Source organism: Acomys minous, assembly GCF_964271855.1.
Source record: "Acomys minous genome assembly, chromosome: 2".
Classification (NCBI taxonomy): domain Eukaryota; kingdom Metazoa; phylum Chordata; class Mammalia; order Rodentia; family Muridae; genus Acomys; species Acomys minous.
This window is the reverse complement of record NC_140484.1, coordinates 18,258,806-18,282,141: the sequence shown is the minus strand read 5'-3', so window position 1 is coordinate 18,282,141 and position 23,336 is coordinate 18,258,806. Positions and strand designations below refer to the sequence as shown.

The 23,336-nt window shown below is 52.9% G+C and overlaps 1 protein-coding gene across 2 annotated transcripts; it reads right to left on the bottom strand.

The window, feature by feature from the left end:
* Positions 1 to 415: 415 nt before the first annotated feature.
* On the bottom strand, positions 416 to 21,490 carry LOXL4 (lysyl oxidase like 4). Of its 2 annotated transcripts, none has more exons than XM_084772545.1 (15): positions 21,367 to 21,490; positions 16,988 to 17,284; positions 16,336 to 16,514; positions 15,335 to 15,540; positions 13,935 to 13,973; positions 13,568 to 13,787; positions 12,873 to 13,059; positions 12,586 to 12,740; positions 11,900 to 12,067; positions 11,010 to 11,172; positions 8,618 to 8,861; positions 7,409 to 7,524; positions 6,646 to 6,782; positions 6,188 to 6,299; positions 416 to 3,913 (listed from the first exon to the last, which is right to left on the bottom strand). In XM_084772545.1, the coding sequence occupies exons 2-15, from the start codon at positions 17,265 to 17,267 to the stop codon at positions 3,843 to 3,845; spliced, it is 2,277 nt and encodes a 758-aa protein (XP_084628671.1). In that variant the 5' UTR covers positions 17,268 to 17,284; positions 21,367 to 21,490; the 3' UTR covers positions 416 to 3,842. The 2 variants fall into 2 exon arrangements, with proteins under 2 accessions (XP_084628671.1, XP_084628672.1); XM_084772546.1 differs by having other exon boundaries at positions 12,873 to 13,056.
* Positions 21,491 to 23,336: the final 1,846 nt, after the last annotated feature.

The window sequence follows — 23,336 nt, the reverse complement described above, 5'->3', positions numbered from 1 at the left end:
GTGGCAGGAACTGGTGTCATTGTGCTTTCAACTAGGGCAGAAGCCTCTTCTTTTTATGCCCATGACAATGATGGATTATTAGCTTTGTCTAAAACATGGTAGGACGGGACTCTTCAAATACCCCTCAGATGACACTGGCCTTGCGAGTCTTAGTCCTGGCCTGCCTGTGTTGCTAGTCCAGTCCTGCAGCCCTGTCACAATTCCTCAGCATTGTTTCTCTCATTCCAGGTTTGCTTTTCCAGCAGTCCTACACAGTCCACCATTCCATATATGGGAAATACGTTGTTCTCTCGATCATCTATTTCCACTTACTTGGCTTCACTTGTAGGGCCTATGCTCTGCCTTCATAGAACACACTCTCTAATATCGGTAGGCCTGGTTGAACAGTGGGTGCATTGAAAGAAAATGCCAAGGATTCCAACATTGGCTTTTATTAATTAATAATTTTATGCTATATGTTATTTTATTATAAATATACTATAATAATATATAATGATAATTATAAAAACATGTTATTTTATGTTATTGTTTTTATACATTCTATAAATTCCTGGTAACTGTGAAAGCCAGAAGAGTATGACAAGTCTCCTGGGGCTGGAATTACAGGTGGTTGTGAGCTACCATTTAGATGCTAGGAATCGAGCCTGGGTCCTCTGGAAGAACCATTGCTCCAGCCCCAGCATGGCTTTATACTGAGAGATACTACTAAGGTGCGTATTTGCCGTGGCTTTGTTTTCTGTTTTTTGTTCATTTTTATTTTTTTTTGAGGGAAAGGTTCTCTGTGTATCCTGGCTTTCCTGGACCTGCTTTGTAGACCAGTCTGGCCTCAAACTCACAGCAGTCTGCCTGCCTGTGCCTCCCTGAGCGCTGGGATTAAAGGTGTGCGCCACCACGTCTTGCCATGTTTTGACATTCTTCGTGTCAGACCATGGGCATGCATATACTGGGCAGCATTCACCTCTGGACTACACTCCCAGGTTATATGTTGGTTTTTGAAGTCTAAGATTGACCTTGAGAATGAAAAAAAAAAAAAAGAAAAGAAAAGAAAGAAAACAAAAAAGTGACTACTCTTGTCACTTGTCTTTGGAAGTATTTCCTGTTAACTGTTTAGTGCCCTTCCTTTAAAGGCATTGCTAATGATCATGTACAGCCCCATGTTTATTACTCAGTTTTGAAGTAAGTCTCATCATTCCCAAAACATTGTTTTCATTCTGACAGTAGCGTTCTAGCAGCCTATCTCACACCTGCTGATTAGGCTCTTTAACTCTCAGGATTATTCATCTAATCAATCTTAGAGAATAGTTTTTAAAGTCAACATTTGAAAGTTATGGGGCATTGCTGTTTTACTCCTAATTGAAAATATGCTTTTCCCGTGCATTATTCCAGTAGGTGGGGATGCTGTGTATTATTAGCCAGAGGTAAGAAGTCCCAGCCATGACCCAAAACAGACTGCCTCAAGCTTGTCCATGTAGGGTCAAATCCTTGGTTATATCTAAACCAAACTTTCATAAGGAGTTAATGGGAGAGCGCTGTGCGCTGTCTGATGGGACAGCCCTCCCTAAGATGGAGAGCGGATGGAACGGTGTGGCTGCTGTGAAAGCAATGCTAACTGTTGGGAACAACGTCTCATGCGCCACGTATGGTTTATGTGTAGTGCATCTCAGGGTTATGTAGGATTTCTAGAAAGTTACAGTCCTGCGCTTCTAGTTTTCTCTAGATAGCATGAACATCTTTGTAGCATCAGCGTAGCTGCTGAGGAGGGAGCTTCCTAGCACTTCGGTGCCAAGATGAAAGTCTTCTGAAAGGCTTTTGGTTCTGTCTGGAATTTGGTGGTTGCTGTTCTGCTAACATTCCTCATCTAGTTATAAGTCACGCCAGCCACCAGCCGTCCCGCGTCTTTCCCCTTCAACTCAGAAGTTTTAACAGCACAGCCCTTGTATAGCTTTTTCCAGGAATTAGAACTGGCTGCACCTACCAACCGTGTGATGTGGGCAGGGAGGCTGAGACCAGTGCTGGTGGCTGTCCGCCTGGCCTGCTTTTTCTGGCCTCATGGAAACTGGATCCAACAAGATGCTGAGGGCAACCTCCCTGCTCAAACTAGTCCTCAGTCACCACTCCACCCCCAGCCCCCTAGCTAGCCGCACATTCTTCCCAGGCCATTAGCTTCATGTGAGTATAATGTTGGCACTGTTCACTGGATCCAACGGGAAATCAGTCCTTCCCTTGTTTACCTAAACTGCTACACCAAAAAAAGCCTTCCTATGCCAGATGGAGATGAGGGAATGGAGGAGATGGAAAAAGGCACTTTGTATTCACCCCAAAACACGTCCTTTTGGCTTTTGGGGTAGCTCTTGTATTATGGGGAGAGCCCCATGAGTTGGTTCTGCCTGCTGCCTTTCATTTTGGTTTTGCAGCCTCTATTATAAAAGTTTACAGCCTTTGGACTGTACCTTCTCGTTCCTCTCTTTCGCCTCTCAGCCTTTCTGACTCCGGTTTCACTGTTGAGCCTGGGGAGGGTAACTGTGAAAAAGCTTAGTGTCTGACTTGAGAATGTGCTGGGCTGGGCAGTCCCCAGGAGTCTGTTCTACGCCTGCTCATCCCAGCTGTGGAGGGAAGAGGGCGGAGTGCAGTGCCCTGGACTGGATGCTGTGGAAGCACAGCCAGTCTGATCTTTGTAGCAGTCCATAATGAGCGACCTTTATTGGCATTCTAAACACCTAGAAGGATCATCTGTGTGTTTGTCAGTGGAGTAAAGATCCAGACGTGCCCAAGGAGACCCAGGGTCTGATGCCACCTGAGCAGGAGCAGAGCACAGCCACCTCACATGCGATGGTGGCCTTTCCCAGGCTTGGTCCTTGACTAAATTAAGGTTCTCACTTCTGGTTTCCTCAGTCTTCCGTTCCTAACTCTACCAGATCTGTTTTCATGTGCCCGCAGAGTGGCTTGATTGACCAATTTCTTCTCAATTGCAAAAGTCTGTTTACAGTGAAACAGCCTTGGTTAAATCTGAAATTTAGGCTAGCCCTGCTGTGGGGGTGACCCTAAAAGAGACTGGACTGCCTGCCAGATATGAGGACATCCTGTTGTCTCCCTTGGCAGAAGTCCTGACAGAGGCTGAGTTTATGTGACCTCAGCTGTTTTCTTGATTGATCTCTTGCTGGTGTGCAGAAAAGGCCCTGTCTTATCACTTCAGTGAAACTTGTCCCCCAGCCCCAGTAATCTGGGGTGCTAATCCATCGGAGTGTGGGGAGGGCCTGGGGGTTCAGGGGTATTAGAAACACCCTTGTGTGTGACAGAATGAAGGTAAAGACGCTAAGGAGAGTTCTAAGCAAGGATATGGTGAGGGGCTGCATTCACCAACTTCTCTCCGTGTGAGACTTTGACAGTTATTTTGCACGTAGCTTATAGCAGAGAGAACTGACTCCACTTCTTTTCTTCTTCAGGCCCTCCGTCCTCTGCACCTCCAAGACATTTGCAAAGCACCACTTAGTTAGGGGCCTTGGTCACAGTTCATCCCTCAGGAACTTAGAGCTCCTGCAACTGGGAACTGCACATCAAGTTTTGAGAAAGATTGAGGCTCCTTAGGGAAGAGAAAGGTTAGCTGGCCGGAGCCTCTAGACCATGCTGTATAGGCCATATGCACTCTGGAGAGGCTCAGAGCCATCCTGAGAGTGCTGCCTCCCCTGGGTGACGGATCTGGCCGGCAGAAGGCTTCCTGAGCAGGTTCTCGGTGCTCCTTGTCACTAGCCCTTTGTCCTGTGAGTCGGGGCTCTGTGAAGGGCATGGCTCCAATAAGCTGAGGTATCTGGTATGTGAGCAGAGCTGGGAGTGCAAAAATGGCTTCAGATCAGGTTGTTTCTGAGTCGCTGTTCCTGCTCCAGGGAGAGCTCTGCATTGAGTCGGTAGGAGTCTCCTGTGGGCCAAAGGAAAATAGCTAAGTAGACAGACCCACCACGGCCTCTTCCCTCCAGGGCAGCCGTGGACAATAGCTAAGTAGACAGACCCACCACGGCCTCTTCCCTCCAGGGCAGTCGTGGACACAGGCACAGCCTGTTACGTGGGAAGGTGATGCTGGGTCTTCTTTGCTTTGGAAAAAGAGGTCAGTGCTCTGCTCTGGCTCTCAGGGGCTGTTAATGACTGCAGCTCCAGGCAGCTTCACTCTCTCCCATGGTACTATCTCCTGGCTTCTAGATAGCCAGGGGAGGGTGGTTTCCATTCCTTTATCACTGGGCTCAGTGTCACTTATTAGTCATGTAAGGTGATTTGTCACGCAAGGTGCACTGCAGTCAGCCCTACCATTTGTGTAAGCACTATGGTGGGTCTCTACCTGGTGGCATTGTTTTTCTGTCCTCCGTCACTGCCCTGGGTCCCTGCCAGTCTGATTATGGAAGCTCTGTTATCTCCATGTGCGCAGCCCCAATTCCTCTCACATTCTTGTTTCATTCAGTGTCAGCAGAGTCTACTCAGTTTCCCAGATGTGAAACATAAATGTTCCTCCTCGTTCTCCCATTTGTTCACGGAGTTTATTTTTAAAATGAGGCTAAGGATATAGCTCAGTGATAGAGTGCCCGCCTAGCCCGTGTAAGGCCCCAGCTCTGCAAGCCCAGTACCACAGTGGAAATCTAAAAACAAACTTCGTTTCTTGGCTGAAATTTGCCAGTGGTCCCTAGAAGTTCAATGTTCCTGTTTCAGAGATGGAGACCAGGGATTACTCAGTGTTTCTGAATCAGGACTCAAACCCCAGGGCCTTGGGATCCTTGGGAGTGTGTTTCTGTCACAACACAGGCCTCCCATAACCCCTTCCTGGAGAGCACTTCAGGGACCTGGAAGGTTATAGTCTGTTTTAACAGAAGGAAACTATCCAGGCATAGTGATGCATCCTGTACTTTGTAATTCCTGTACTCAGGGGGCTGAGGCAGAAGACTGCCCAAGTTCCAGCCCAGCTGAAGTGCATACCAGGACACTATTTCAAACAACAAAACCCTGTGGGCTGGAGAGATGGCTTAGCTATTCCAGAAGTCCTGAGTTCAGTTCCCAGCAACCACATGGTGGCTCACAACCATCTATAATGAGATCTGGTGCCCTCTTCTGGCATGAGGTTTACATGTGGATAGAGCCCTCATAACATTAAATAAATAAATACTTTTTTAAAAAAATCATGAGGCAAGGATGGCTCAGCAATTAAGTGTGTCCACTGCTCTTGAGGTCCTGAGTTTGGTCACCAGCACCCACACTGCAGGGCTTCTTACAGGGGCCTGTAACTCCATTCCATGGAAACCCAGGGCCTCTGGGCTCCATAAACACTTGCACTTGTGCACATACCTTCACATGCACACACAATTAAAAATAAGTCTTAAAAGCCTCGGCTGAGATTTCCTCAGTGTCTTAAAGGGTGGTGGGAGCGGGTTGAGAAGCCAGTTACATAGAACAGCTCAAATACCACTTCCTCTGATACCTCATCCGGTCTCCGGGTTTTTGCTTGCTCCTCCACATTTATTTTCTACCCTTCGGGCGTACAAACCAGGTTAGGTTGTCTGGTTATATGCCTGTATACTCTGTTGCGTTGAGTTCCTGCATCCTACTGTCATCCACTGTGGTCAATACAGTTGTAGGTCTTCAAACACTGACAGGCCAGCTCTGCCCCACACCTCAAGTTCATAACCCTTAGCAAGTCTAGGCAGCTGCCTCCCTCCTGTGCCCCAGTCCTCTCTGCTCCTGTGTGTAGCTGGAGGTAAAAGTGGAGACCAAAGAGAACTTTTCCCTGGGAAGAAGGCAGTCAGGAAACTACAGGAAGCAGAGCGCGTGTGGACTGGAAACGTACTTGTTTTTTGATTCAGAGTTTCTCTATGTGCCTCTGACTGTCCTGGAACTCACTGTGTAGTCCAGGCTAGCCTCAAACTCAGATCTGCCTGCCTCTGCCTCCCAGGATTAAAGGCATGTGCTACCACACTCATGCAGGCAAAGATCATCTTGATGTGGCATGAGAGGACAGGAAAGAGTCTGAAAGACTGGAAAGCAGTCAGTCATTCTTAAAGGAGCGTAGTTGCTAGGTGGTGAGGTTGATGGTCTGAGCACTGTCATCCTGTCCATAGCCATCTGCACACACCTCCGCATGTGCCCAAGTGTACCTCTAAAGCTAGCCAGCTCCCTCAGCTGTACAGTCCTGGGGTCCCTGTGGCTGAGTTACCTGTATGGCAGTTGTGCAGCCAGACTCGCTGCCCGTCGTACTTGCAGCGGCAGCGCATCATGTTATTGGAGAAATCCGACTCTGCCACATCGTTTGTGGGGTTCACAACCACCTGCAGTGAAGGGGACATCAAAGTGGGCCATGTGGTTTCTAAGTGAATTGACACGTAGGGTCCTTTACACTTCACCTAGTCTAATACCAAGTGCCCTGATTTGCTGGTCCTCAGTCACCCCCAGGACGTAGGCATCAGTGTCCCTCCTAACAGATGCCCAGATGAAACCTAGGAATTGCCCAGTGTTTACTGAATCAGGACTCAAACCCAGAGCCTTGGGGTCTCCTTGGGGCTCTTCCCCGACAACACAGCTAGCTCCTAAAAGGGATAGGTCTGTTGGAACCCGTGGGAAACCACCTTCCTCTGACACCCGGAGCTTCTGTAGCTGCTGGACAATCATCCTTACCTGGAAGATATAGTCCCCTGGACTCACATCTGTGATGTCCACCCACTGACAATCGATGTCATGCCGGTAGGTGTCCCAGCAGCCTACAGTCACCCCCTGTTCCCCAAAGTTGGCACATGCATAGCGCCGCTGCACTCCTATAAAGAAGATACACAGTTACCATAGCACCAAGAAGGCACGTGTGACCAAGCGTTCTGTGGCCCTTCACAAGCGTCATCAGTTTAATCCTCAAACTGGCTCTAACAGCCCAGTCCATGGTTTTGGGGCCTGTGCTTTAGTTAAAACTTGCCCAAGAACAGAATTCCTGCTGACTGAATTTGACAAGGCAAAAACATTCATGACAAAAGATTGTGTTACTCTGGGCGCTCTAGTAAAACTTCCTGTTGGCCTAAGAATGGTGGGTGGGGATTCCAGCCCTCCGTGCTAATTTTGACTAGCAGCCCTCAGGAGAGCAGGTGTTTACCTGGTTACCTTACTAAGGGGCCGGACTGTGGGATACAAGTAGGGAACACATTCCCTGTCCTCCAAGAGCTGCCAAGAGTGTTAAGCACTTTTTAAGAGCTGGAGGTTGAGAGGAAATGACTGTCCACCGAAGGTTTTGGGAGGCAGAAATCGAAGTTTTGAGTCGCCTTGAGTGCTACTGCCAAGTTAGAATCTTGGGGAGCCTGGGGCTGATGGGCAGGGAAGAGAGGTTGGCCCCAGAGGTCCTTGAGAAATCTGTTCCAAATACATCAGGAAGCAATGTGACTAGGAACCCACGAACCTGAGGGACAGTTTGTGTCTTCTAGACAGAAGCTGGCCTTGTGCCCCTCGGCCACTTTGGAGCCGTTGAGCGTGAGCAGGTCGTAATGGGTGAAGACTTCGATGCTGTGGTAGTGCCTGAGGAAAAAGCAGAGCCGTCAGCCCCACAGCAGGAGGGGTTGGTCGTCTGTAGAGGTTAGCAGGGAAAGCTGTGGCCCCATCATTACTCAAGGAGGAAAGCGATAATAACAGGGCAGTGCCCTCCCTCCCTCCTAAACCCAAGATGACCATGGCCACAGACGTTTTTGCTGGCACCCTTGCCAGGCAGCAAGGCACAGCTGTCCCCTCTACTTGGAATCTTAATTCAGTTAGAAGAGGTACACACTGCCTCTGGAGGCCTTCATTGGCTGCTGGGTCCAAGGCAGAGGCGGGAGGGGGGAGCATTGGCCCAGAGGTGGCCTAGCAGCGAAGAAGATGGGGAGCGAGTTTACTCTGCTCCATCAGCCTGGGACCAAATTGCTACCATATTTTCCAATCCAGTGGTAATGACAGCTCTGTGCATGCTACAGGAAAAGGTGCTCATTAACTCAGGCAAGGCCAAGTCCTCCGATCGCTACCCATTCGCTCAGCGTTCCCCACACATGGCTATGTTCTGAAAGAAAATAGTACATTCCCCCTTCCCCCCTGCCTCCGTCACAGGCATTGCCTCTCCTCTTTCTGGTCTGCAGCTTCCTTATAAGAAAAGATGCTCATCGTCTCCCTTTGATCCAGTCTGTTCCCTGCCATTCCCTGCTTCGCTTTATTGTAGCAGGAACCTGCCCGTCTCTTCTGCAGAACCAGCATCTTGTTTTGGGTCTCCACATTGCTTGGACTTCCCTCTTTACTTGGCTTCTGAAGATAGGGGCTACCTTAGGTCCAATATGGGGAAAGTGTGTCATACCGTGCTAGCAGAGACCAAGCGCTGGCCATCACGTGTCTCTGGGATATTGCTATGGCCAACTAGCCCCATAAGCGTCACCCACACAGGTGCATCTAAGGCAGATGAAAAGGGGGAGGAGCAGATAGATGCTGTAGGAGATCCCCTTGTCTCCCAGGGGCAAGGCCAGCCAAGTGGCTAGAAAGGCGGACTTACCAGGAGTTTGCCTGAGGCATGGGGAAAACAAACTGTTGAGTCCCTGGGCTCCACTTTTTGCCCCTAACCCTCTAGAGCCAAGTGTGGGCAGGTACTAACATGTGGCACTGGTGCCAAATCCAGCTGTGACGTCCGGCCTTGGGACGGAAGTCGGCCCGACCAAGGTTGTAGATCTGTGAGGAGAAGCGCAGCAAGCGCCGGTGTCCGTAGGGCCAGTCCATGTGGTCAGCGGACTTCGAGAGGCAGTTCTCCTCATGGGCACAGTACAGCATGCTGAGCGGACGATCCTCCAAGTAGGCCGTCTCTTGTACCAGCTGGGCATTCATCACAAGGTCTGGAGCACCTGGGTGGCAGGGGGGCAAGGTGGGAGGCGGGGGTGAGGAGGCAGCAGGGCCTGCTGTCCAGCATGAGCACAGACTTGCCCCCAGACTGACGATGAGGCACAGGAAGGAAGGTGACTGTCAGGAGCCCATCGCTTCCACCTGGGAGGCAGCTTTGTTGTCAGGGCTCTGGTTGCTGGTTGGAGTCATCGTTCATTCTTGGCTGAATTTCTGACTGCTTAATGTTTTTTGTGTCTTATTTTTGTCATCTACAAGGTGGGAGTCATATTGGTGATATTAACAGGTAGTGTCTGTAATACGCTTAGAGCACTGTCAGGCCCGCACTAAACAGGAAATGGATGTAAGCTATATTTCTTTTGTAAAATGCTTTCCATCTTCCAAAGGGCCTTTGTGTAGCTTAGTGGGTAAAAACCTCTCAAAGGCTTTGCTGATACCTCGCTTGGTTATTTCAGCCAAGCTCCTGCCTTTCCCTGAGCCTCAGCCTCTCGGTGTCTGTTGGGCTGGAGTGAGAGGGACCGGAAAGGCCAACTGAAGAACTTGGTCTTCGACGCTGCCCCTCACCTGTGCTGTTCAGTCTGCTGAGCCATGGTTCTGTGCTCCTTCTAGGTCCACGCTAGCCTGACCACTTCCACACTGTCCCCATGCATTCATTTCTCAGGCAGCCAGCATCTGTCCAGTGCCTCTCTGCACGCAGCAGTTTTACTTGAGGTCAGCAAGGTGGCCCGGCCAGTAAAAGTGCGTGTCATGCAAGCCCAGCGACCTAAGTTCAACCCTACCTTCCAACTGGAAGGAGAGGACTGACTCCCAAAAGTCACACACATAACACACTCAATGACAACAATAATAATTTTTTAAAAAATTTTTTTTTTTAAAATCCGGTGTGCCTAGTCTCACTAGTCAGTTCAGCCTCTTTCCTCGCCTTAAGGGGCTCTCTCCTGAAGCCTCTGCCATCTCTGTCCTTCATGTGTCAGAACTGGTATGTAGCGGTCCATTGGTGTTGCCATGTGACCTCAAAAGAGAGAAGGGGCCTTTCTCACAGGTGTTGGGGTTTAGGTGTCTGGGCAGAGGCACCTGGGGTAAGGCTGCGTGCTGATGCGTCTTGTTTCACTGGCTGGACTTGTAGTATGCTATGCTACAGGCACTAAACAGGCACTTGAAATTCTTGTGGCTTATGTTGGAGAGATGAGGACATGACCACTGACAGACCTGGGCTCGTGAAAGAAAAGGGAACTTGCAGAGAGAGTGAGGGGGAAACAAGCAAAAACCAGGAGAAAAGTCAATATATATGTATGTATGTACGGGGAGGGAGGTGGTGGCGGTGGGCACGGGTCAGCCACCTGCCCGGCAGTTAGCACCAATATGCTCAATATGACGGCTGTGCTGCAGGTGGTTAAAGTCCAAGGCTGCCAAGCAGGGGACTGAGAGCAGGCAAGCAGCATGCTGTGAGGCCTGATTGTAGAGGATGCCACTGACATCCTGTCTCTTCAGGGGAGGGTGAGAAGGGTAGGCCCAGGGCTCTCCCCCAGGGTGTGCTACACAGAGGGCTCACTGACAGGTTAAGATGTCGTGGGGTTGAAGCGTGGCTGGGAAGAAGGTCAAGTGGCCTCCGGGGCTGGTGCCAGCCTGCAGCCTTTGGACTGGATGTAATTATCTTGGCTCAGGGCTTGTTGGTCAATGTTAAACAGATGCTGCTACCCTGAGGATCTGGGTCTGTGGGGCAAACTCTTGCCACAAAATTATCTTGCCCTCCAGCCTTTCAGGCAAACCCCACAGCTTGGCCTTAGGCTCTGGTGCGCCTCACATTTGCGCAATCCTCTACAGCGAATTTCAAAGGATTCCACCCAAACAACAACAAATCCATTTTATGTTGTAAACTCAGCACACAGACAGTTCTGAGAAAAACCATTACCTTACTAAATGTAATAGACTGCCACATTTTCAATTCTGTGTCACTCTTTTAAACTGTTGTTCACACTCCCCAAATTGAAAAAGCCCTCTCCTAGTTCCCTGTGCTTTTGTGTTTTCTTAGTTTTCATTCTGACAGAAACTCCATGAGTAGGAGCAAGCTTTGCATCTGGACGTGACAGCTGGGGAATGGTGGCGCTGCTGTGTGTGCTCCCTGACCCGGCCACTCACCCGCCGTTACTCACTGTTCATGCAGGCCACCCCAGCTGAGAAGCGGCCTGAGCCGTGGGAGCAGTGCACGGGCCCATGCCTCTGACACTGCTGAAGGGCCAGCTCTGTGCCTGAGCAGCGAACCCCACTCAGCACCACTTCTTTGGCCTCCGGTGTCCCCTGCCAATACCAGGTGTCCTAGGAAGATAGCCAGTACATCCCTTCAGAACAGCGAGGCACTACAGTGCAAGTCACTCCGATGCCTCCGTCACACCATTTCCACCAGACCAGAGCCCTACCTTGTGGGCTATCCTTTCTGATACTAAGAGTTTCCCTGTGGCACCGACCCATCCAGTGTCCAAGAAGACAGTCCTGCTGTTTGAGCAGGAAAAGCCTGATCCCTTCATCCCGACATGGGGTACTACTGTGTCCCCCGTTCCCACATCCCAGCCAGGACAGAGCGCAGGCCTGTGAATGACGCCTGCCCTTGCACGGGTCAGCAGACCTGCTGTGCGCTCAAGTATAGTGGTCTTGCCCCTGCCTCCTCCAACCCCCTTGGCCTTGGCAGCCCCTCCCTGGAGAGCACACTGCAACCCTGGTTCCACATTTCTTCAGCTGAATCAAACTTTCGCTGCCCACAAGCCTTTCATCTCTATGGGCTGTTTGTTCTTCCTCTTCCTTGTCTAGGTCGCTCAAGTTCATGGTTCCTTCAGGTGATGCTATATGCCAGTCATTTGAACCCCCCCCCCCCCCCCCGCGCTGTACTCCTGCCTATCCCCAGCACCCAATTGGTGACAGCCCATAGCTTTACTCAGTGAGTGACTACTAAATGAATGAACTGGCCAGCAGCTCTGGCAGAGATTTTAGTCCTTGCTGCTAGCCCCAGAAGGTGAGGCTGCAGCGGAGGAGCCGGTCTGGTACCTACCTTGATGGCAAAGTTGGCAAATCCCAGACCAAGTTGTCGGCAGGTCACCATGGCTTCGGTGAGCCCCCAGTGGTCACTGCAGACAGTCCCCCAGCGTGGGACCCCATTCACCTCCACCTGCACCTCCACCACTCCCTCCTCGGAGTTGCGCCCACCAGCCAGGCGCACCTATAATATAGTCAGAGGTGCGTAAGAGGAGAAGCCAGGATTGCAGGCTGCTCGATCAGTGTAGTGTGGTCCTACCACAGACTCTCCCTCTGTCTCCCATAACGTGAGCTTAGTTCATCAGCTGGTGTGTGATGTCCCTGCATGCTAGAGAAATCTGGCAAGGGCTTCCTCCTATCTAACATCTCCCACCATTAGTGATGACCCAGCTCACCAAGAGCATTCGTATCTGCTTCCTTGTCAACCCATTGGGGAGAGAACACCATTTTCAAAGACACCAGCCACTAGCCCACAGTCCCCAGTGCCACTCCCCAGCACTGCTTGCTGGTGGCCCTGGTTTGGTGACACCCTCTTTCTCAGCTTTGCTCAGGACCTGGGAATGTGGGCCAGTGTGTATACCAGTAAAGCCCCATGTCCCTCTGGCATCTGTGGGAATACAGGTGGGGCCAGGTGATAGAGAAGAGAGCTCTCCAGGCTAGCCCCAGACCCCTGCCTGATGATGTACTCAGACCTAAACCCACCTGGTTCTGGAAGCCCATGTCAGGGATGTTGCACCTGACTGCAGCATCGTTTGCATGTTGACAACCAGTCTGGGACCCTTCCAGGGCAAGGCAGTCACTGAGGGTCCGCTCATAACCCCTGCAGCGCACCTCACTCAGGTGGATGGGCCCTAACCCTGCCAGGAAGAGTGTACAGTGTGAGGCTCCTCGGTAAATCACACCCGTGACTTCCCCTCCCTGGAGAGCGAATTTCCTCTTCTGGGCTGCACATCTGGACCCTCTTACACACCCTGGATCTCTTTGCTCACCTTGGCCCAGCTGGGCCCCAAAAAGGGCCTCCCGGGCAGAGCCAAAACCAAGCTGACGACACACAACGCTGGCCGAGATGAGGTTCCACCTGTGGTCACAGACTGTGCCCCACTGGCGGTTCATGAGCACTTCCACACGGCCCTCACCCACCTGAGCCCCAGAACGCAGGCGCACCTTCAGCTCCTGCTGAAGAGGAGAAAACCAGCTTCAGGGGTGGGCCTCGGGGTGGGGCTCCTGCAAGCCCCGTGGGCCAGAGAGAGGCCCAGTTTCCAGTCCTGCCTTTGACTCCCCGCAGCTCTCCCTGTATAGACCTCTGTTTCTGTAGGGGCCTGTGGAGCATGGAGGTGGTGCTGAGCTCACTAACATTCTCTCTCACCTACTTTTTTTTTTTTTTTTTTTTAACAAAAGGCCAGGCTCAGGTTCAATACCTTCACCCTCAATGGGTTGCAGCTACAATTTAATTACTGTTTTCACACTTGCCTTCTATCCATGGCAAGCGATGTCAGCTTTCCATCTATGTGGGGGAGGGGTGATAAATGGCCTCCTTTTAAAAAATCCCCAGGTTCTTTTATTCTGTGACCCAGCTCCCCTCGCCCCACTCCCCTGCTATGCTTCCTCTCTCTGCTCCCCATTGGGGAGGGTACTGACAGGGACCTGCACCTTCAGGTTGGTCAGGAGCGCCCCAGGGCCTTACCTCTGCACGAGACTCCTTGCGTCTGGGCTTTGGCTTCTGTGGGTGGAAGCGGGGCCCTGCCACGCAACTGACCACAGCGTGCATGCCACCCAGACAGGCTGGCCGAAGCTTGCCCCTTCCTGGGGCCACCTGTACCTGGCACTTGGCCAAGTGGGGTTCTGTCCCCAGACAGTCAACTCGATGAATCCAGAAGGAATTCTTTTTGGTCAGGCTGTTCAGCCTAGAAGACAAGAAAATATGGGGGGGGGGGCTTGAGTGGAGATGAGGGAGTTTAGAGTAGGGAAGGGGGGAAGGGAGGGACCAGAGAAGGAGGGCGAGGCCCTTCATGCCATACCCCTTGCCTGCCCTCTAACGTATGACTCCTCACCTAGACTTGGGATCCTTCATCTTCAGATTCCAGACTTTTCTGTGGTAGAGAAAACAGATAGGAAAGGTAGAGGGATGTAAGAACTGCCCCCTCCGCACCATGGTCCCTCAGGTCTGAAGTTTACAGCAGACTTCACGGCTCATAGACGTTTTCCCAGATCCTACTTCAGTTACTGAGGTATGTGGCAGTCTGACAGGATGTCCACCCCACAGATAATCAAGACCACCCTTTGGCTTCACAGGGAGGCAAACAAGGTCCCTCAGCTCACCCTGAGGTCTGCACTGGGCTGGGGATGCCCTGGAACATGTGACTCATTCTTGCCCCCACCCCCACCCCCTGGTCCAGATGAAGAGAGCCTTTGGGGGGGGGCGCCCTGAGAGAAGATATCTGGGAATGATCTCCCGGGAACAGTGGAAGTTAAGAGCCTTGTTGAAGACTTGGGAGGGCTCTCCCACCCAGGCTGTAATCAGGGCCACTCTGCTGAAGGTGAGGTGAGTAAGTCAGCAGGGCCTGATTTGCAATTACTAGGTAGCAAGGAGCCAAGGAACCGTTGTCCCCTTCACCCCCATGGATAGAGTCACATGGTTGCTCACCATGCTCTTTATTCAGGGTCTTCTAAGCCAAAATAAGGGACCGGCAACTGCCTAGAAGACGTGTGGCAACGCAATGGGGTGGGGCAGGCTAGATGACTTAGAGGTCCCCAGGGAGAGACCTCTGTCTTGAGAAATGCTTGAGGGTGTCACCGACACAGCTGGTGGGACTGGGGTTGTGGGTAGTTATTTATGGAGCTGATGTAATCTTCTGGGACAGTTTGGCCACGTTTCTGGCAGAGTATTTTTATGTCTGCTTGACACAAACTCCCCACCCCCAGGCTTTGCTCGCATGCAACCCACTTATAGCCTGGCTGTAGTCAGAGCAGGAGTTCCCTGGACAGCAGAGTCCCACCCAACCAAGGCCCAGAGCTACTTCCTGACGGAGCCAAGACCAGAATGCATTTCGTCTACTCTTGTGGGCAGCACGGTAAGGCTCTTTAGTTAAATCCTTTTAATAAGGGACACAAAAGTTTCCATTCAATTGTGCTGTCATAGTACCACTGTGAGTTCTTTCTATTGGTTTGGCAAGCATGAAGTTTACTTTTTGCCTACTTCTAGACTATTCTTGGGACCTTGTAGTTTCTTGCTCACTCTTAGCTATCTCAAGGGACCCATAACTCAGCAAGTCCAGATGTCCTCAATTAGCTATTTTTCTCCAGTCCCAACATGTGTGACTACCCTGCCACAGACCTCCACTCTCATCAATGTGTCCCTCCAGAACCTCACTGAACCCTTCAAGGTTTACAACACACACACACACACACACACACACACACACACCCAGTTTGGCAGTCCTGCCTCTCTTACCTGTAGTAGTGGTTGTTGACAGGAACCTGGCTGGGAAAGCCCAGCATCCCGCACACAACCCTGCTGTTGTTCATGGTCCAGCCCTGGTCACACACCTGCCTCCAGTGGCCCTCATACCGTACCTCCACGGCCCCCTCGGTCACTGGGCTGTGCCGTTTGGCACTAGCGAGGATGGGTTTGAGTCGCACCTCTTCCAGCCGCCGGCCCTGCAAGAAGACATCGATTCACCTCACCATTGGCCATGCCCCTGGGGTCCTGGGCCTCCTGTAGGCCTCTGCAGATTTCCCTGAGGAAGCCAGGCTCAGAGCCATCTTCCTACCCCTCATTGTCAGGCTCAGAGAGCAGTGAGCATTTGCTGAAGCCTCTAGGAGAAAGCAGAAGCCAAAGTCTTGGTTTGTCTAGACCCTTTTCCTCCCCAGATCTATCAAACTGGAATCAGGACAGGAGCCCTTCCTTGGTGTTTACTGGGCATGAAGGGGCCTTCTTTGTGCCACCCTGAAAAGATCTGAAATGGGCAAGAGTGGTTGTTTGAGACCAACGCCTGTTTAGTTGCATCCATAGGACCCATCACAAACTGGTGTGGTGCCCCCCATGGTGGCCCACTGCAGATCCAGGGTGCCAGGGCCAGCTGTCCTCGGGCAGAGGTTGCCTGCAAGCAGAGGGTAGGAGGCAGCTCCCTGCCCTGCCCATTACTGTTGTTTGGCTTGAGCTGTTTTTAGCTTGGGCTTGTTTGTGCTTACGAAGAGGCAGCAATTGTGGCCAAGCCTTGTGGGTGAAGCAGCCCCCTTGCCCCACGTCTGCCTCCCTCCCGGGGAACAGCTTCTGAGGTTCCCATCAGGTCTAGCCTCGGGCCCCTGACCACTCTGCATTAAGCTGGGATGGGGATTTCTGCCCAGCCCTAGTGCTGCTCATCTCTTTTCCGTCCTCCAGGCTCACTGTGAAGGAGGCTGTCTGCCCTGTCCAGCCTCTGGCTCAGGACCACACCTGGACAGCCTCCTCACCTGGGGCCCGAGGGCATTGGAGACCTTCTCAGAGTGGTATCCACGCTGGCGCTGTGGGTGGCATACCACCCCAACATCTTCTGAGTGTCTGCAGTCACTGACACCCCAGCCATTAGAGCCACACTGGTCCAGGCTGGTCTCGGTGCCCAAACAACGCACATTGTCCAGCCAGATGGGGCCTGTGGGGGAGAGGAGGTGATCTCAGGGATGAGGAGAGTGACCATCTTCTCTCAGGGGGGACCCTACACTGCGGAACACTGGGGAGCACTGCTTCCTCTTGGTGTCAGGTCCACAGAAACTGTTTCTGGAAAATGGCAGGTGGAACTAGTGACTGATTCCTAGTCTATCTGTCTACCCTTCTGTCCATCAAATCATGCCCTAAGCACCCACTATGTACAAATCACTATGCTCAGAAAAGTTAGACCTAGTGGTGATGCTGGTGACCTCATTCCGAGAGAAAATGACAAGGCCAGGGCAGCAGCCATCTGCAGCTATACTCAGGAAGTGCCTCCAAGAGGCCACTTGAACTGGTCATGAAAGGTTAGGGGGGCTTCTAGAAACTTCTATTGGAGCCTCAGTGAGGCAGGCTTAAGAGAAAGAACCCAGCTTCCATCTCTGCATCTTCTGGATGCAGTCTAACATGGTCACTCACCCTCCCCTTGACCATACTTGGCACTGTGTGCCCAGGTCAAGGCTGACTCAAAGCCTAGCTGTCGGCAGGCCACTGTAGCCTCCTGGAGAGCGAAGTCATCATCACACACAGTGCCCCACTGGCCCTGGTATAGCACCTCCAGGCGACCCTCCTCCGGCCTGTTCGCCGGACCCACCAGCCTGAGCTTCTTGGAGTTTGATGACTGCGGCCTGCTGGAAGGAGCTTGGCCTAGCAGCAGAAGCAGGAACAGAGAGAAGGTGGCTGGTGGGGGCCACATCATGATGACCTCAGGAGCACCTGGGAAAGAAATGAAGAGTGATCACCACCTCCATCCAAGAAGAAAGGCCTACTCACCAAATGCAGGCCCCACATCTGCCAGGGGTGCCCTCCGTTCAGAAACATCTGCCTAGCCCTAACACCTTTGTCTGCCTTCTGATGTTCCAAGCACCACAAGGAAAGGCTAAAGTGTTGTTCCCCACCTCACAAAAGGAGGTTCGTGAATGCCAGGGTAGGAAAGAACTAGTCGGGGGGCTCAGGCCTCCTCTTCCACCACTGCTGTGTGGCCTGGCCAAGTCTTACGTCTCAGGACCCCATTCCTTTATTTCCAAGGTGAGGAGGTTGAACCAAATATCATCTGCTGTCTGTCTCCTCCAGCTGGGGTGGCATGCCGCTCCAGCCACGGCCCAGCTCGTGCAGCAGTGTGGCTCACGCATTGGCTACATCGGTTTTGGGGAGGACTTGGCTTTGGTCCGCTTGGGAAGCCAGGTGTAGGGACGTGGACATGAAGACATTATTATACCTCCCACCTTCACCTCACACAGAGATGTGGAGTTGCGGGAGGTTGTTTAAAGAAGAGATGTATAAACCGAGACTAGTCGCTCCCACCTATAACTCATATACGTGGGAGATACAGACAGGAGGATTGAGTGTTCAAAGTCAGCCTCGGCTATGTGAGGAAATAAAGACCAGCCTGGGTCACGTGAGACCCTGTTCCCAAAAACCAACTAACCAAAGAAAGAAAGGAACGTAAAAAATAGAGAAGGGACCACTTAATCTGAAGAAGAGTTCTCCTAGGCTGGAAAGGGGTGGTTCCAGCAAGAGAGGACAGGATGGGGAAAGGGGGCAGAGGGAAAGAGTTTACGCAGGAGCAGAAGGCACCCATCACTCATCCCTGCTTCCATTTGAAGGGGCGGGCAGGTCCCACGTGACCTAGGGTCCTGTGCACCCTGCAGAGCATTTTCCCTTCATCTTATCAGAACCAGAAGCCCTGGGGGGGGGGAGGGTCAGGCAAAGACTCATACATTAGAGGGAGGGCCAAGCTGGACCCTCATCACTTCAGCAGCTGTAGTCCTGGGACTGTCGGGCAGGGCAGGACACAGAGATAAGTCATATCTGAACACAGCTACTAGAGTCCCCTGAGGCCACCACTGCTGATGCTCTTCCAGCCTGGCTCTGCAGGCCACCGTAGGATTAGATGGAGAAGATTGACACCCTACCAATGACTGTCTTCTGAGTGATAACACAGCAAAGCAAAGCAAAGCAAAGCAAAGCAAAACAAACAAAAACCAGAATTCCTCTCTAGAGCTACAGCTAGCCTTGAGTTTGGGACCCTCCTGCCTCTGCCTCCACTCTAGGGATTACAGGTGTGTCAGTGCAGCTGGCCTTTTGGGGATTATCCTTGAGGCTGGGTGTTGAGGCACCAAGTGGAGAAATTGCCCGTTCCACCTTCCTCTCACCACGCCCAGGGAAGGGGAAAGCACAACCAGGAAGCTCTTAAAGGTGTAACAGGTCAGCCAGAAACTGGAGCATCTGCTTGCGATCCCAGCACTTGGGATGCAGGAAGATCAAGAGTTGGAGGTTAGCCTTAGCTGCCCAGCAGCCCTGCTCATGGGGGAGGACACAGCTCATCAGTAGAGAAAGTCTCAGGCCCTGTCACTCCAGTCCCCAGGTGAGAGTCACTCCTTATGCCTCCAGGGCCCAGCACTGCCTCTAACTCTGTGGCCTCGATCAATGCAAGGCTGCATGGAGAGGAATAGAAATATACCGGATGGCCTCGGAGAATGAGGCTCCACGGGAGTGAGGACTTCCTGTTGTATTCACAGTACCCAGAATGGTGCCAGGTGGGAAGGTGGCACTCTAAACCACTGTGGTTGCCTGTATGGGAGGTGCCATAGCATGGGGCTTGAGTCTAGACAGGGGGAGTCAGACTTCCTGGGTTCAAATTCCTCCTCCCCACTAGTGTAGGTAATGCGAGGCAATTTTGCACCTCAGTGTCTTCCCTCTCTAAGATGGGGCTGATAACATCTAATTTACTAAATCAATAGGACTGTTTGCTGATGGACACACACCAGTCTCCAAAAAGAGTAGCTTGCAGTAGTGACCTGTCAATACCATTAGAGCAGCCTGGTAGAGCTGTCAGTCTCCACTGCCCAACTGTGGGTCCCTAACCTCGTCGCTGTCCCTTCCACCCACGTTATGAGGCCAGACTCCCTCCCACACACCTGCACAATGAGGCCGGGCCCCTGCCATCTTCCCATTGGCCCTGCTGCAGATGACAACACTCACCTGGTGTCACTCTATCCTCAGGGGCCCTGGGGGGGGGGGGGTCCTAGCTGGTTGTCACCAGAATGCTCTCTGCTGCTTCCCATGTCCCCTTTCTCTCCTCTGTGTGCTTCTCAGGAGATGGCCACCAGGGCTTGAGCCACACCAAAGTCACCCCAGTTAGAGCATTCCCTCTCCAAGTGACAAGAAGGGATGGAAGGACTGGGCTCACAGCCTGGGGTCACTGGGTCTAGGCTGAGAGGTGACCCCACACGACTCCTGCTAGGAGTCAGTGATCATCATTGCCAAGGGTCCAGTTTTTCTCTCTTGGTGCCTCAGTTTGCCCACACGTAAAACAAGAAGCGGTCCTACGGTGTAATATGCTGTTGGGGGTCCCTGGTGGGCGAGGCTGTTCTGCTTTGTAACTTGTGGCTGAATTCTCCCCCCTCCCCCCCACCCCCAGCATGGAGGAGGTCTCCTCAGAAGCCACAGGCCTGTCGCCTCCTTGTTTGGAGTCAGGCTAGGGCTTCTGCCACAAGATCCTGGCCTCTCAGGCAGGGCAGTGTCCGACCGTTCAAGCTACCAGCAGGCAGTCCCTGGGAGAGGGCCCCCTTCCCACCCGCTCCAGGATCCCGTAACTTTTACTTACACCAAATTCATTCCCAAGACAGAGCCTTCGTCTCCCGGTGCCCAAGCTTTGCTCCTAGTGTTCCTTCTACTCAGACTGTTAAACTCCTACACATGCTTCAGTACCCAGCTCAAATGTTCCTCCCTCCAGTAAGGCCTCCCAGCATCCTGTTTGTTCCCACAGAACGGAATACAGGAGGACTTGGCTGAGAATTAGGCCCCAGAGAGGGAAGCAGTTCCTTCTTTTCCCAGGGGAAGAAGGGAATTGTTGGGGGTTGGGGTCGGGGATAGAATAGGAGTGCTGTTAGAAACACGTCTGAGTAGACATCTCCATTTTACAGATGGCCAGGTCAGGCACTGAAATAAATTGGCTGGACTGGCTGGAATTCAAACAAGCCACCTGGCTCCAGGCTGGGTTCTCAAAACCGCAGGAGTGACTGCTGTTGGATGAGGGAGGGGGAGGAAGGGGGACCGGGACTCCACCTTGTGGCTGCTTATGACTCAGGCTCAAGTCTGAGGACTCTGGTGTCCTGTAGGAACCAGCTCGGATGTGGCAGATCCAGGACCCCCGCAGTGTCAGGATAAGCACCTGGGCCAGGTGCATGGCCGGTAGGGAGGGTTGGAAAAGGGTGGTTGCCCAAAAGATTGCCAACAGCATGGGTGAGCTGTCCTGGGTCCCCAGCTGTGGGTCAGTCCCAGTCTTTTTTCTGTAGCTCTCTAGGCCCCGCACCCTTATGACATCATTGCTGTGGGCAGAGCAGAAACAGCAAATGGGACCCACCTGTAGAGTGCTGGAGAAGGGACAGTTTGAAGCCCTCTGTCTCGGTTCCCTCTTTCACCTCATTTCAACAATCAGCTCTGGGGTGGTAGTTGGAGGAGCCCAGCTCTGCTCTAGAGACATCTGGTTTTACTCTGACCCCAGCATTCTTGCAGGGTGAGAAATAGTTACACAGTGTGTTCACAAACCTAACACGCAGACTCCCGCGGGCCGGGGGCGCACCACCCATGCAGCTTTAAACCAACTTTCCCAACATGGGCACTTGTCTAGTGGAGAAGCCGGTTGTGACCCACTGGGAGCTAGGCTGACTTGTCTATGGGATCCCGGATCCCTCTGAACCCCTAGGAACCCTTAGAGGCCTGCCCACCCACAAGAGTCAGAAATAAGGACAGACAGCAAGAGACAGGCCAGGCGCAAGGCAGGAGGAGCTCACCGGTTGGATCCGGAGGTAGGGGCTGGGCCAGGCGCGGCCGGCCGAGCAGCGCTAACCGGCCTCTCGGGGCGCCCTGGGGGCTTTTTATCCGCCAGCCTCCCGCCCCCAGTCGGGGCCTTCCCGGGGGAGGCCGCAGGCCCCGCCCCCGGGCGCGCCTGTGTGCACGGGCGCCCCGCCCGGCCCGGCCATCAGCCAGGCGCGCAACGGGACAGGGCCAAGCTGGGAAATCCCAGGGGCTGCGGGGGGTGGGGGGGTGGGGGGGTGGGGGGGTGGGGGGGGTGGGGGGGTAGGGGTGGGGGTTGGGGGCTCATGGAGTCTCGGGAGAAGCGCGGCAGTGTCAGTGTCCTGTTGTAAAGATCCGTTCTGCTAGGACGGCTGCAGGCACGGTTTCCTCCAGGAACTGAGCACCCTTCAGTCTTAGGTCTGGATCCCGTGGGCTGCTTATGCAGGACAATGCAGGCGCCCTTCTGGGGCGAGGGTCCCGTTCAGTGGTAGGGTGCTGGTGCTTGAGTAACAGGGCCTCTATGTGATCTGGTCCCCAGGGTTTACTGAACGCACCCTGAGTGCAAAGCTGTGCTCTGCTCACTGTGAACTTCAGTCCCTGGAGACAGAACTTGCTTCCCAGAGTCATAAACCTCACAGGGGGAGAACTTAAGACTCCCCTGTGTCTTAAGGGGGGGGGGGGACCCGGGAACAGTGGAAGGTAGTGAGGAATGAGAGGCTACGGGGTACAACAAATGAAGGGAGGCCCTAGGAGGGGAGTTCCACGCCCCCTGAATTTGCACCCAGGTTCCAGGCCTCGGACTTGCCCAGCTTGGTCCCTTCAGCTCCTTCAGAATCTTGTGTGAAATGGGCAGAACTTTCCAGCTTCCCAGCTAGTCCCAGAGCAGCGAGTGGCTTGTCTTCCACCTTGCCTCATTTTGTCAGGTGGTGTAAAGGCACCTTCCTTCAGGGTCCTCAGTTGACTTTTCACAGGGGGCTGGAGTGCTAGCCGCTGGCAGGGGGCTGTCCCCAGTCTGGAGAGGGAAGAAGTGCAAGTAAACTGGACCACAAGGCAGAGGTGGTGAGGACCAGGATGGCACGTGCGGCCAGGTCACCCTGACCCCGACTCCCCCCACCCCCTCTCCAGAGACCTGGCTCCACCCCTGGCTGCTCATGTCTAAGATGTCCCCCCAGTGGCCCTGCCCCACCCTACCTGGGCCCAAAACATTCCCTGGGATGAATCAACAGGAAAGAATGCTCCCAGCCCCAGGTCAGTGGCAGAGACAGAAATCTGGCTCCTCCCCCAGGGACAATGAGGCAGCTGTGGACCAGGATACCAGGTATGCGTGGGCCTCCACCCCTCTGCCCAGCCTCCTCTAATGCTGAGCCAGGAGCAACATGGAGGGCTCCGCCCGCTGCCAGTCACCCACCAGGCCTGGCTGCCCAGAGCTAAAAATACCCTGAAGCCCAATGAATGAATTGATACTTTCCGGAAGTTCTTACCTGGCAAGATGTCGTGCAGAGGGGTGATGGGCAGTGGGTGAGGGTCTTCCGTGAAGAGTGAGGGTGTGGGCCTACGCTTAACTGTAGCGGGATTTTCCTCAGGAACTATGCCCTTATTCTTAAGTGCTGTTTTGTGAGGGTGTAAAGAGAACTCAGTTCATCTCTGCTGCCTGTGATCGCACCAGAATGCTAAGATTTAACTGGGTCTTCAGCTTCCTCCTTCCTGCCTGGCTGGACTCCCAGGACCTCAGCCCAGGGTCAGCGACCCTTTGCTACACTCTTCGTGAGCAAGTCCGTGTCCGCCTTGCCTTTGCAGCTCTTTGGCCTTCTTGGTTAATGCTAATGCAGATCCTACTACAAGCCCTAGCATTCAGCAGGCGCTCAGTAATTACAGATGGAATATATGGACCTAGTGTGTGTGTGTGTGGGGAGGGGGTGTCACAGGTCCCCAGACTGATCACAGGAAGACACAGGCAAGTTTACAG